General features: G+C 47.4%; 1 protein-coding gene across 1 annotated transcript in view; it reads left to right on the forward strand.

Annotated features, from left to right (window-relative positions):
• XRN2 (5'-3' exoribonuclease 2) overlaps positions 1-15,347 on the forward strand; it is a 188,747-nt gene that overhangs the window by 67,916 nt on the left and 105,484 nt on the right. The window contains exons 2-3 of the mRNA XM_063918183.1: positions 9,333-9,460; positions 9,545-9,656. Of these exons, the coding sequence (XP_063774253.1) occupies positions 9,333-9,460; positions 9,545-9,656 (240 nt within the window). The remainder of the gene's footprint in view (positions 1-9,332; positions 9,461-9,544; positions 9,657-15,347) is intronic.

Here is a 15,347-nt window from a genome sequence, read left to right on the forward strand (position 1 = left end):
TGCAGATATATCTAATAGTGTGTACCCACCTTAAGTTAAAACTTTATACAAATGTCCCATACGTGGCAGTGGGATGGCCATATTTTGCTATGGTAGATGCTAGAATCAAGTTGGAGAAAGGACCTCTGACATCAGGGGAGGAGCCACGACACCTGGGGAAGGAGCTAGGTCGGTGGGGTAGTTCTACTAGCTACGCCACCAACTACTCCCCTTAGTAAACCAGTGGCAAGCAAGGTACATTTTGGGGTTTCCTGTTCTGGCATGGCTCCTTCCCTGGTGATGTCAGTGGTCCTTTCTCCAACTTTGTTTTAGCCATAACCGTTTTGCTACTGGTCGGTTAACAGAAAACTGAGGCTACATTGTGCACAGGCTCGCCAAAGCTATACCGTTAGACTGGAAAAAATAATTTCTGCTGTAACTTGCATATGGTAGCGTCAGAACTTAGTGTAAACATGAAGCCATCCTGCCATGCCAGCAGTTCAGACTGGTGTTATGGTTTGGGGAATGTTTTCCTGCCACACAATTAGGCTCCTTAGCTAACAATTTAAAAACAAAAAAACAAACACAAAAAAAACCCACAAAAAACAAAGGGGTCAATTCAATTCGTCAACAGATGAATAGCGTTACCCGCAATTGTCGGGAATTCTTCTCTCACCCCCGGGGGGTGAGAGAAGAACACTGACAAAAGAGCTGCTGCGCGGCCAGCGCGAGGCTGATTCTGTCGGGAATCAGCATCGCCGCTGGTAGTTAAGTCGGAGAATGCTCGTTCTCCCGACAAAACTACCTGTTAAGTCAGCGAGAACGGGCATTCGCCGACTTAACTTTAGCTTAATTGAATAGCGTCGGGAGCTAATTCCCGGCGCTATTAATCTGTTGCCGAATTGAATCGACCCCAAAGTTTGGCTTTTGCATTATTGTTTTAAGGAAAAAATAAAAATTGCATCATGTATTAGAGCCCTCGATCAACCATGTTTTTAATGCTTTCTATCATTTAGTAATGTTATTGGGCTTTCATTTTATTTTACATATTTAAAAAAAATAAAATAAAATATTATTCCTTTTAAATCTGAATATATGTAGATAGACTAAACCTATTAATATATGCACAGTACACTCAGATGAAATTGAAAATAAGAACAAGTTAATGTTAAGCGTTAGTCTTATTATAATTAAATAAATGAGAATAGTAATACAAAATGGAAAATACAAAATAATTTATTTTTTAACACGCACGCACTGGGAATGTGTCTGGCACTAGACATTTGGACCAAAACCCCCTTTCTCTAACGTCCTAGTGGATGCTGGGGACTCCGTCAGGACCATGGGGAATAGCGGGCTCCGCAGGAGACAGGGCACATCTAAAAAAGCTTTTAGGTCACATGGTGCGTACTGGCTCCTCCCCCTATGACCCTCCTCCAAGCCTCAGTTAGGTTTTTGTGCCCGTCCGAGAGGGTGCAATCTAGGTGGCTCTCTTAAAGAGCTAGTTAGAAAAGTTTTTTTTTAGGTTTCTAATCAGTGTCTCCTGCTGGCGACAGGAGCACTGCAACGAGGGACTTAGGGGAGAGACTTGCAACTCACCTGCCTGCAGGAGGATTGAAGTCTTAGGCTACTGGACACTGAGCTCCAGAGGGAGTCGGAACACAGGTCAGCCTGGGGTTCGTCCCGGAGCCGCGCCGCAGATCCCCCTTACAGACGCTGAAGAACGGCAGAACGGAGGTCCGGAAACAGGCGGCAGAAGACTTCAGTCTTCATAGAGGTAGCGCACAGCACTGCAGCTGTGCGCCATTGTTGCTACACGGCTCACGGATCTCGGTCACGGAGGGTGCAGGGCGCTGCTGGGGGCGCCCTGGGCAGCAATATAGAGTACCTTAGAGGCAAATAAATGCATCACATATAGCCATTAAGGCTATATGTATGTATTTAACCCAGGCCAGTTTATTAGAAAAACCGGGAGAAAAACCCGCCGAAAAAGGGGCGGAGCTTATTCTCCTCAGCACTCGGCGCCATTTTCCTGCACGGCTCCGCTGGTGAGGAAGGCTCCCACGACTCTCCCCTGCACTGCACTACAGAAACAGGGTAACAAAGAGAGGGGGGGCATAAATTGGCGATATAATTATATATTGAGAGCGCATATATAGAAACAACACCTTCTAGGGTTGTTATATACAGTATAGCGCTTTTGGTGTGTGCTGGCAAACTCTCCCTCTGTCTCCCCAAAGGGCTAGGAGGGTCCTGTCTTCAATAGAGCATTCACTGTGTGGCTGCTGTGTGTGTCGGTACGTGTGTGTCGACATGTATGAGGACGAAGTTGGTGTGGAGGCAGAGCAATTGCCGATGATGGTAATGTCACCCCCTAGGGAGTCGACACCGGAATGGATGGCTTTGGTTATGGAATTACGTGATAATGTCAGCACATTACAAAAGTCAGTTGACGAAATGAGACGCCCGGCAAACCAGTTAGTACCGGTTCAGGCATCTCAGACACCGTCAGGGGCTGTAAAACGTCCCTTACCTCAGTCAGTCGACACGGGTACCGACACAGATGAATCTAGTGTCGACGGTGAGGAAGTAAACGTATTTTCCAATAGGGCCACACGTTATATGATCACGGCAATGAAGGAGGCTTTGCAGCTCTCTGATACTACTGGTACCTCAAAAAGGGGTATTATGTGGGGGGTGAAAAAACTACCTGTATTTTTCCCAGAATCAGATGAATTGAATGATGTGTGTGATGAAGCGTGGGTTACCCCCGATAGAAAAATGCTAATTTCAAAGAAGTTGTTGGCATTATACCCTTTCCCACCAGAGGTTAGGGCGCGCTGGGAATCACCCCCTAAGGTGGATAAGGCGCTCACACGTTTATCAAAGCAAGTGGCGTTGCCGTCTCCTGATACGGCCGCCCTCAAGGATCCAGCAGATAGGAGGCTGGAAACTACACTGAAGAGTATATACACACATACGGGTGTTATACTGCGACCGGCAATAGCCTCAGCCTGGATGTGCAGTGCTGGGGTAGTGTGGTTGGATTCTCTGACTGAAAATATTGAGACCCTGGATAGGGACAGTATTTTATTGACTCTAGAGCAATTAAAGGATGCTTTTCTTTATATGCGAGATGCTCAGAGGGATGTTTGTACTCTAGCATCAAGAGTAAGCGCGATGTCCATATCTGCTAGAAGAAGTTTATGGACGCGACAGTGGTCAGGTGATGCGGATTCCAAGAGGCATATGGAAGTATTGCCATATAAAGGAGAGGAATTGTTTGGGGTCGGTCTTTCGGACCTGGTGACCACGGCAACTGCCGGCAAATCCACCTTTTTACCTCAGACCCCTTCACAACAGAAAAAGACACCGTCTTTTCAGCCGCAGTCCTTTCGCTCCTATAAAAAGCGACCAAAAGGACAGTCTTATCTGCCGAGAGGCAGAGGAAAGGGTAAGAAAGGGCAGCACGCAGCCCCTGCCCAGGAACAGAAGCCCGCCCCGGCTTCTACAAAGCCATCAGCATGACGCTGGGGCTTTACAAGCGGACCCAGGAACGGTGGGGGGTCGACTCAAGATTTTCAGCAATCAATGGGCTCACTCACAAGTGGACCCGTGGGTCCTGCAGATAATATCTCAGGGTTACATGCTGGAGTTCGAAAGGTTTCCCCCTCGCCGGTTCCTAAAGTCTGCTTTGCCAACGTCTCCCTCAGAAAGGACGTCGGTTTTGGAAGCCATTCACAAGCTGTATTCTCAGCAGGTGATAGTCAAGGTACCCCTCCTACAACAGGGAAAGGGGTATTATTCCACACTATTTGTGGTACCGAAGCCGAACGGTTCGGTAAGACCTATTCTAAATCTGAAATCCTTGAACCTGTACATACAGAAATTCAAGTTCAAGATGGAGTCACTCAGAGCAGTGATAGCGAATCTGGAAGAAGGGGACTTCATGGTGTCCCTGGACATAAAGGATGCTTATCTGCATGTCCCAATTTACCCCTCACACCAAGGGTATCTCAGGTTCGTGATACAAGACTGTCATTATCAGTTTCAAACGATGCCGTTTGGTTTGTCTACGGCCCCTCGGGTCTTTACCAAGGTAATGACCGAAATGATGGTTCTTCTACGAAGAAAAGGCGTATTAATTATCCCTTACTTGGACGATCTCCTGATAAGGGCAAAGTCCAGAGAACAGCTGGAAGTCGGTGTAGCACTAACCCAGGTAGTGCTCCAGCAACACGGGTGGATTCTGAATCTTCCAAAATCTCAATTGACCCCGACAACTCGTCTGCTGTTCCTGGGAATGATTCTGGACACGGTTCAGAAAAAGGTGTTTCTCCCGGAGGAGAAAGCAAGGGAGTTATCCGAACTTGTCAGGAACCTCCTAAAACCAGGAACGGTGTCAGTACATCAATGCACAAGAGTCCTGGGAAAGATGGTGGCTTCGTACGAAGCGATTCCATTCGGCAGATTCCATGCACGGATATTTCAGTGGGATCTGCTGGACAAATGGTCCGGATCGCATCTGCACATGCATCAGCGGATAGCACTGTCACCAAGAACAAGGTTGTCTCTCCTGTGGTGGCTGCAGACTGCCCATCTGTTAGTGGGCCGCAGATTCGGCATACAGGACTGGGTCCTGGTGACTACGGATGCCAGCCTACGAGGTTGGGGAGCAGTCACAAAGGGAAGAAACTTCCAGGGTGTGTGGTCAAACCTGGAGACGTCTCTTCACATAAATATACTGGAGCTAAGAGCGATCTACAATGCTCTAAGTCTGGCAAAACCGCTGCTTCAGGGTCAGCCGGTGTTGATCCAGTCCGACAACATCACGGCAGTCGCCCACGTAAACCGACAAGGCGGCACGAGAAGCAGGAGTGCAATGGCAGAAGCGGCAAGGATTCTGCGCTGGGCGGAGAATCATGTCATAGCACTGTCAGCAGTGTTCATCCCGGGAGTGGACAACTGGGAAGCAGAGTTCCTCAGCAGACACGACCTTCACCCGGGAGAGTGGGGACTTCATCCAGAAGTTTTCCACATGATTGTGAACCGTTGGGAAAAACCAAAGGTAGACATGATGGCGTCTCGCCTCAACAAAAAATTGGACAGGTATTGCGCCAGGTCAAGAGACCCTCAGGCAATAGCTGTGGACGCTCTGGTAACACCGTGGGTGTACCAATCAGTGTATGTGTTCCCTCCTCTGCCTCTCATACCAAAGGTGCTGAGAATTATACGGAAAAGAGGAGTAAGAACGATACTGGTGGCTCCGGACTGGCCAAGGAGAACTTGGTATCCGGAACTTCAAGAGATGCTCACGGAGGATCCGTGGCCTCTACCTCTGAGAAGGGATCTGCTTCAGCAGGGACCTTGTATGTTCCAAGACTTACCGCGTCTGCGTTTGACGGCATGGCGGTTGAACGCCGGATTCTAAAAGAAAAGGGCATTCCAGAGGAAGTTATTCCTACCTTGATTAAGGCTAGGAAGGAAGTGACTGTACAACATTATCACCGCATTTGGCGAAAATATGTTGCGTGGTGTGAGGCCAAGAAGCTCCAACGGAAGAATTTCAATTGGGTCGATTCTTACATTTCCTGCAAGCAGGATTGTCTATGGGCCTAAAATTGGGGTCCATTAAAGTTCAAATTTCGGCCTTATCAATTTTCTTCCAGAAGGAATTGGCGTCAGTGCCTGAAGTACAAACTTTTGTCAAAGGTGTACTACATATACAACCCCCAATAGTGCCTCCAGTGGCACCGTGGGATTTGAACGTGGTTCTAAATTTTCTCAAATCTCATTGGTTTGAGCCGTTAAAATCGGTAGAATTAAAATACCTTACATGGAAGGTAACCATGCTGTTGGCCCTGGCTTCTGCCAGGAGAGTTTCAGAGTTGGCAGCTTTGTCATACAAGAGCCCATATCTGATATTCCATTCGGACAGGGCAGAATTGAGGACGCGTCCTCAATTTCTCCCTAAGGTGGTTTCGGCATTTCACTTAAACCAGCCTATTGGGGTGCCTGCGGCTACTAGCGACTTGGAGGACTCCAAGTTACTGGACGTTGTCAGAGCATTAAAAATATATATTTCAAGGACAGCTGGAGTCAGAAAAACTGACTCGTTGTTTACATTGTATGCACCCAACAAGATGGGTGCTCCTGCGTCTAAACAGACGATTGCACGTTGGATCTGTAGCACAATCCAACTTGCACATTCTGTGGCAGGCGTGCCACAGCCTAAATATGTAAAGGCCCACTCCACAAGGAAGGTGGGCTCATCTTGGGCGGCTGCCCGAGGGGTCTCGGCATTACAACTTTGCCGAGCAGCTACGTGGTCAGGGGAGAACACGTTTGTAAAATTTTACAAATTTGATACTCTGGCTAAAGAGGACCTGGAGTTTTCTCATTCGGTGCTGCAGAGTCATCCGCACTCTCCCGCCCGTTTGGGAGCTTTGGTATAATCCCCATGGTCCTGACGGAGTCCCCAGCATCCACTAGGACGTTAGAGAAAATAAGAATTTACTTACCGATAATTCTATTTCTCATAGTCCGTAGTGGATGCTGGGCGCCCATCCCAAGTGCGGATTGTCTGCAATGCTTGTACATAGTTATTGTTACAAAATCGGGTTATTACTGTTGTTGTGAGCCATCTTTTCAGAGGCTACTTCGTTTTGTTATCATACTGTTAACTGGGTTCAGATCACAAGTTGTACGGTGTGATTGGTGTGGCTGGTATGAGTCTTACCCGGGATTCAAGATCCTTCCTTATTGTGTACGCTCGTCCGGGCACAGTACCTAACTGAGGCTTGGAGGAGGGTCATAGGGGGAGGAGCCAGTACGCACCATGTGACCTAAAAGCTTTTTTAGATGTGCCCTGTCTCCTGCGGAGCCCGCTATTCCCCATGGTCCTGACGGAGTCCCCAGCATCCACTACGGACTATGAGAAATAGAATTATCGGTAAGTAAATTCTTATTTTTTTTTTTTTTTTTTTTTGTCACGGCGCCGTGCCTGTACGAACTGCATAATAAAAGAGTGGTTTTATTTAAAAAACAAAAAACATTTGGTTTAAACCAGCCAACCCTGTTTCTTTGGTTCTCTTCCCCAGCCCCCCCCCCCCCCAAAAAAAAATAAAAGTACATTTCTAAAATAAATTGAAATATGTTATTGAAACAAATAGGAAGGGGTGAGAGACACCTCCTAGGCCAGAGGTTCTCATACTCGGTCCTCGGGAGTCCACACAGTGCATGTTTTGCAGGTAACCCAGCAGGTGCACAGGTGTATTAATTACTCACTGACACATTTTAAAAGGTCCACAGGTGGAGCTAATTATTTCACTTGCGATTCTGTGAGGAGACCTGCAAAACATGCACTGCGTGGGCCCCCGAGGACAGAGTTTGAGAACCTCTGTCCTAGGCATATCTATAGATCCCAATTGTAAACCTTTCCTCCCACCACCCATTGGCAATAGACACATGCTTACCGATATACTGGCTGCCCCATGCGGGAGGGGGCAGCCAGGTCGGCACAGGGAGGGGTGTGGTGTCGATGTGACAGAGGTGGAAGTGTGCATGGCCACGTGATCGCATCATCGTGGCCCTGCTCCCTGCAACTCAATGCTGAGATTAACAGCATTGAGAGGCAGGGGGCGGGTCCACAATGACGCAATTCCGTGTCATCTGACACACCTGGACCACCCACTTTGAACTGCAGCGTAGGGGGTTGCTGAGCAATGCGGCCTGACAGCGTACAGCCGGGAGACTTGACCTCTCTTCCGGGAGCACCACATGATTTTCAGGAGCCTTCCAGCCATTCCTGGAGAGTAAGCAAGTATGAATAGACCTCACACTGGACATAGATCCTCTTTAACAGTTACCTTCCCCCCTGCTTCATCTCAAGGTGGTTCCGCAAATAAGACCAGGAGTTCATTGTACATCAGTGGCCTCCAGTCACCAGATATCAATCCTATAGGTGCATGTTTGGGATGAGCTGGAAATGGAGATTTGTAGCACGATTGTGTCGCTGATGAATCTGCAGCAGCTGTGTAGTGCTATCATGTCAGCATGGACCAGTATATCTAAGGAATTTTTCCAGCACCTTGTTTCCATGTCTGAAAGGCTTTTGAGGCTGATGTGTCAAGCAGTAAAAAGTGTGTAAGTGGACCAGTGGAGATGTTGCCCATAGCAGTCAATCAGCATCGAGGAAACTTTTATCACGTACATTCTATACAATGGTTGGTAGAACCTGATTTACTATGGGCAACTTCTCTACAGGTCCATTGCTCTACTCTCCTAATGAGTTGGTGAATTACAAAATAAACCTATTTGCTGAAGCAGTAAGACCAAAGGAGTGTTTGTTGTGGCTTTTAGCGGATAGTGCATGGTTTGACAAAGTTGTTTTCATATAGCTGGAATTATGTATCAAGAAATACTCTTATTGGATTAATGATTTATTGCATTTGCTGAAGCAGAACTGCTTGTACTTTGTAAGCAGCAAGATGGATATATATAAGGCAGTGAGGACAGACGAAAAAGTTGTGAGGAGAATGTTTTAGGTTTTTCTGCAGTACCACTAGAGAATAACAACAAGGTAGTTCAGATTCTTGTGTTTTTTGTTTTATTCTTTGTGTAGCAGAATGGGTTTCAATAGGGAAAATATCCCTTTGCCACCATCTTGTGTATTTCTGTGGCAGTTAATAATTCCAAGCCCAGAGAGAAGATCCTGGTGGCATGGAGACTTATTTCATGGTGGTTATTTTACAAAGCAGCCAAATGCAGCACTAAGGGAGCGATTCAATTTGTTTTATTTAGGTGTTCGCCACTAGATGGCACCCTACATCAATTCAATTGTTGCTGCCGTTCGGGCGTGGCCACTGCCTTTGCCATCATTTCTGCTTGCAGTCTCCAGAGGTGGTAAGCCGAAATGTGCATAAAGTGTCCCATTTATTTTTCGCGTTGCGGGCACTAGTTTAGTCTGTTTTAGCCACTCCCGATGCTCTTGGTCATATAAAAAGTAATTGCTGCCCGATTTGGAGCAATAATTGAATTGCTCTGATGGCCGCCAAAGTACTGAGTTTTAATCGCCCCTCCCCATATGTTTACCTTGACTAGACCCTTTTATAATGTGGTGGGATTTTGGTGTAGCACAACAGAACTAAGATTCACGTTCAGTGACGGACAGTTTGTTGGTCAACTATTAGCAGATATCTGTAGGTGCGCCTTGATTTGTGTTTTTTAGATCAAGCCTATGCCTAGATTTGCTTTATGGGCTGCTGAAAGCTACGTTTTTGGTTTTGTTTCATTGTTGAATTAATCTTACTATGTTTTTTTTTTAATTTTTTTATTTCCCTATCTCTCCACAGCATAAAGAATGCAATGCAATCAAGATACCAGTTGATACCAGCAAACCAAATCCAAATGAAGTGGAGTTTGATAACTTGTATTTGGATATGAATGGCATCATTCATCCATGTACTCACCCAGAAGACAAGTAACTTGCTTTATCATAGATTTTTATTTCTCTGCATGCCATTTCAGATCCAACTGTAATGCTTTTCACTTCTCCAAATTTCAGGCCGGCACCCAAAAATGAAGATGAAATGATGGTTGCAATTTTTGAGTATATGGACAGGTTATTTAACATTGTGAGGCCCAGGAGGTTGCTGTACATGGCTATTGATGGTGTGGTAAGTATTAAGCTTCCAGGCAACAATGATCATTATACAGCACTGTTGGTTTTCAAGAGGTTGTTATAGGTAGACAGGAAACTATGGGTGCTGACACTTTCTTTAGTATGGTGGTGGTTTTATAATCCATAATACTGTGCTAAAGAATGTTAGGGGTATATTCAATTGAAGTCTGATCCATTCAGACATTCATTTGTCGGAATAGATCCGACCTGGTCTATTCAATGTCATCTCAACTCTGCTTTTCAAAAAGTCTAATTGAGATGCGCGGGCAGAGCGGCGCTACAGCAGCGGCTATATAGCTGCTGCTGTAGTGTGGCTCCCCCCCGTCTCTGCCTCTCCCCCCGTCCCCATATCAAAGCTGCCGCTCATGGCAGCGTCCACCCTGCTTCAGCTGGAGCCGGGTGGGCGCTGCTGTGAGCGGCGGCTGTGACATCCTCCCGCGCTGCTTTCCCCCGTCAGCCCGCGCTGCTTTCCCCCGTCAGCCCGCGCTGCTTTCCCCCGTCAGCCCGCGCTGCTTTCCCCCGTCAGCCCGCGCTGCTTTCCCCCGTCAGCCCGCGCTGCTTTCCCCCGTCAGCCCGCGCTGCTTTCCCCCGTCAGCCCGCGCTGCTTTCCCCATCTCACTTCGACTTATTTTAAAGTCGAATTGAGATGGTCGAAAAGGGGCCCAAAACCTGTCTGTTTTGGCACCGTTTTCGACACAAGCCTGTGGATTTGCAGCTATTCCGCCGATCCACGTGTTTTTCGACAAGTCGAATTCCTCGACTTGTCTAATAATTTGGGGCTATATTGAATAGGTCGGAACCCCTTTCCGACCTAAAAAAAAGTCGAAAACTGCAGTTTTTTCGACAGACTGCAGCTTTGACTTCAATTGAATGATTATTGAATAAAACCTTTTTTTTTTTTTTTTTTTTTTTTTTTTTCCCCCCTACCCATTTTTCGTAAAAGCCTCAGACAGGAATATTCACCAATTCTGTTGATAAAGCTGTATTATAGGGCTCAGTTCTACAGGACACTATATATACACATGTAGGGTTCATGAGCCAAACTAGAATAAGAAAATGTACCGCCTGTCCTGTATGTTATACTCCTATATGAATAGGATTATCACTATTAATCCTTTTCTCTATCGTCCTAAGTGGATGCTGGGGTTCCTGAAAGGACCATGGGGAATAGCGGCTCCGCAGGAGACAGGGCACAAAAAAGTAAAGCTTTACTAGGTCAGGTGGTGTGCACTGGCTCCTCCCCCTATGACCCTCCTCCAGACTCCAGTTAGATTTTGTGCCCGAACGAGAAGGGTGCAATCTAGGTGGCTCTCCTAAAGAGCTGCTTAGAGAAAGTTTAGTTTAGGTTTTTTTCTTTACAGTGAGTCCTGCTGGCAACAGGATCACTGCAACGTGGGACTTAGGGGGAAAGTAGTAAACTCACCTGCATGCAGAGTGGATTTGCTGCTTGGCTACTGGACACCATTAGCTCCAGAGGGATCGAACACAGGCCCAGCCGTGGAGTCCGGTCCCGGAGCCGCGCCGCCGACCCCCTTGCAGATGCTGAAGCGTGAAGAGGTCCGGAAACCGGCGGCTGAAGACTCCTCAGTCTTCATAAGGTAGCGCACAGCACTGCAGCTGTGCGCCATTTTCCTCTCAGCACACTTCACTGGGCAGTCACTGAGGGTGCAGAGCGCTGGGGGGGGGCGCTCTGAGAGGCAAATATAAACCTTATACAAGGCTAAAAATACCTCACATATAGCCCATAGGGGCTATATGGAGATATTTAACCCCTGCCTGACTGGAAAAATAGCGGGAGAAGAACCCGCCGAAAAAGGGGCGGGGCCTATCTCCTCAGCACACGGCGCCATTTTCTGTCACAGCTCCGCTGGTCAGAACGGCTCCCAGGTCTCTCCCCTGCACTGCACTACAGAAACAGGGTAAAACAGAGAGGGGGGGCACATTAATGGCTATATATATATATATTAAAGCAGCTATAAGGGAGCACTTAATATAAGGATATCCCTTGTATATATAGCGCTTTGTGGTGTGTGCTGGCAGACTCTCCCTCTGTCTCCCCAAAAGGGCTAGTGGGTCCTGTCTTCATTAGAGCATTCCCTGTGAGTTTGCGGTGTGTGTCGGTACGTGGTGTCGACATGTATGAGGACGATATTGGTGTGGAGGCGGAGCAATTGCCAAATATGCAGATGTCACCCCCCAGGGGGTCGACACCAGAATGGATGCCTTTATTTGTGGAATTACGTGATGGTTTATCTTCCCTTAAACAGTCAGTTGAGGACATGAGGCGGCCGGACAATCAATTAATGCCTGTCCAGGCGCCTCAAACACCGTCAGGGGCTGTAAAACGCCCTTTGCCTCAGTCGGTCGACACAGACCCAGACACGGGCACTGATTCCAGTGACGACGGTAGAAATTCAAACGTATTTTCCAGTAGGGCCACACGTTATATGATTTTGGCAATGAAGGAGACGTTACATTTAGCTGATACTACAGATACCGTAAAACAGGGTATTATGTATGGTGTGAAAAAACTACAAACAGTTTTTCCTGAATCAGAAGAATTAAATGACGTGTGTGATGAAGCGTGGGTTGCTCCTGATAAAAAGTTGATAATTTCAAAAAAGTTATTGGCATTATACCCTTTCCCGCCAGAGGTTAGGGCGCGCTGGGAAACACCCCCTAAGGTGGACAAGGCGCTCACACGCTTATCCAAACAAGTGGCGTTACCCTCTCCTGAGACGGCCGCACTTAAGGATCCATCAGATAGAAAGATGGAAGTTATTCAAAAGAATATATACACACATGCAGGTGTTATACTACGACCAGCTATAGCAACTGCCTGGATGTGCAGTGCTGGAGTAGTTTGGTCAGAATCCCTGATTGAAAATATTGATACCCTAGATAGGGACAATGTTTTACTGTCGTTAGAACAAATAAAGGATGCATTTATCTATATGCGTGATGCACAGAGGGATATTTGCACACTGGCATCTCGGGTGAGTGCTATGTCCATTTCAGCCAGAAGAGCCTTATGGACACGACAGTGGACAGGCGATGCGGATTCAAAACGTCACATGGAGGTTTTGCCGTATAAAGGGGAGGAGTTATTTGGAGTTGGTCTATCAGACTTGGTGGCCACGGCTACTGCCGGGAAATCCACTTTTTTACCTCAAGTCACTCCCCAACAGAGAAAGGCACCGACCTTTCAACCGCAGCCTTTTCGCTCCTACAAAAATAAGAGAGCAAAGGGCTTGTCGTACCTGCCACGAGGCAGAGGAAGAGGGAAGAGACACCAACAGGCAGCTCCTTCCCAGGAACAGAAGCCCTCCCCGGCTCCTACAAAAACCTCAGCATGACGCTGGGGCCTCTCAAGCGGACTCGGGGACAGTGGGGGGCCGTCTCAAAAATTACAGCGCGCAGTGGGCTCACTCGCAGGTAGACCCCTGGATCCTGCAGATAATATCTCAGGGGTACAGGTTGGAATTAGAGACGGATCCTCCTCATCGTTTCCTGAAGTCTGCCTTACCAACCGTCTCTTCCGAAAGGGAGAGGGTGTTGGAAGCCATTCACAAGCTGTACGCTCAGCAGGTGATAGTCAAAGTACCCCTATTACAACAAGGAAAGGGGTATTATTCCACTCTATTTGTGGTACCGAAGCCGGATGGCTCGGTAAGGCCTATTCTAAATCTGAAGTCCTTGAACCTCTACATAAAAAAGTTCAAGTTCAAGATGGAGTCACTCAGAGCAGTGATAGCGAACCTGGAAGAAGGGGACTTTATGGTATCCTTGGACATCAAGGATGCGTATCTACACGTTCCGATTTACCCCGCACACCAGGGGTACCTCAGGTTCATTGTTCAAAACTGTCACTATCAGTTTCAGACGCTGCCGTTCGGATTGTCCACGGCGCCTCGGGTCTTTACCAAGGTAATGGCCGAGATGATGATTCTTCTTCGAAGAAAAGGCGTATTAGTTATCCCATACTTGGACGATCTCCTAATAAGGGCAAGGTCCAGAGAACAGCTGGAGACAGCTTTAGCACTATCTCAAGAGGTGCTAAGACAACACGGGTGGATTCTGAATATTCCAAAATCCCATTTAATCCCGACAACTCGTCTGCTGTTCCTAGGAATGATTCTGGACACGGTTCAGAAAAAGGTTTTCCTTCCAGAGGAAAAAGCCAAGGAGTTATCCGATCTGGTCAGGAACCTCCTAAAACCAGGAAAAGTGTCAGTACATCAATGCACAAGAGTCCTGGGAAAAATGGTGGCTTCTTACGAAGCAATTCCATTCGGCAGATTCCATGCAAGAATATTCCAAAGGGATCTGTTGGACAAATGGTCAGGGTCGCATCTGCAGATGCACCTGCGAATAACCCTGTCACCAAAGACAAGGGTGTCACTTCTGTGGTGGTTGCAGAAGGCTCACCTATTAGAAGGCCGCAGATTCGGCATTCAGGATTGGATCCTGGTGACCACGGACGCCAGCCTGAGAGGCTGGGGAGCAGTCACACAAGGAAGAAACTTCCAGGGAGTATGGACGAGTCTGGAAAAGTCTCTTCACATAAACATTCTGGAACTAAGAGCAATCTACAATGCTCTAAGCCAGGCGGAACTTCTCCTGCAAGGAAAGCCGGTGTTGATTCAGTCGGACAACATCACGGCGGTCGCCCATGTAAACAGGCAGGGCGGCACAAGAAGCAGGAGTGCAATGGCAGAAGCTGCCAAGATTCTTCGCTGGGCGGAGAATCACGTGATAGCACTGTCAGCAGTGTTCATCCCGGGCGTGGACAACTGGGAAGCAGACTTCCTCAGCAGACACGATCTTCATCCGGGAGAGTGGGGTCTACATCCAGAAGTCTTCAACATGTTAATAGACCGTTGGGAAAGACCAATTGTAGACATGATGGCGTCTCGCCTCAACAAGAAACTGGACAAATATTGCGCCAGGTCAAGAGATCCACAGGCAATAGCTGTGGACGCACTGGTAACTCCTTGGGTGTACCAGTCAGTGTATGTGTTTCCTCCTCTGCCGCTCATACCAAAGGTATTGAAGATCATACGGCAAAGAAGAGTAAGAACAATACTAGTGGTTCCGGATTGGCCGAGAAGGACTTGGTATCCGGAACTTCAAGAGATGCTCACGGACGAACCGTGGCCTCTACCTCTGAGAAGGGACCTGCTACAGCAGGGTCCCTGTCTTTTTCAAGACTTACCGCGGCTGCGTTTGACGGCATGGCGGTTGAACGCCAGATCCTAAAAGGGAAAGGCATTCCAGAAGAAGTCATTCCTACCTTGATTAAGGCACGGAAGGAAGTCACCGTGAAACATTATCACCGCATTTGGCGAAAATATGTAGCGTGGTGCGAGGATCGGAAGGTTCCGACGGAGGAATTCCAACTGGGTCGTTTCCTACATTTCCTGCAATCAGGATTATCTATGGGTCTCAAATTGGGATCCATTAAGGTTCAAATTTCGGCCCTGTCAATATTCTTCCAAAAAGAATTGGCCTCTGTCCCTGAGGTCCAGACTTTTGTCAAGGGAGTACTGCATATACAGCCTCCTGTGGTGCCTCCGGTGGCACCGTGGGATCTAAATGTAGTTTTAGATTTCCTCAAATCCCATTGGTTTGAACCATTGAAAAAGGTGGATTTGAAATATCTCACATTGAAAGTGACTATGTTACT

Source organism: Pseudophryne corroboree, chromosome 4 (assembly GCF_028390025.1).
Source record: "Pseudophryne corroboree isolate aPseCor3 chromosome 4, aPseCor3.hap2, whole genome shotgun sequence".
In the NCBI taxonomy this organism is placed as follows: Eukaryota; Metazoa; Chordata; class Amphibia; order Anura; family Myobatrachidae; genus Pseudophryne; species Pseudophryne corroboree.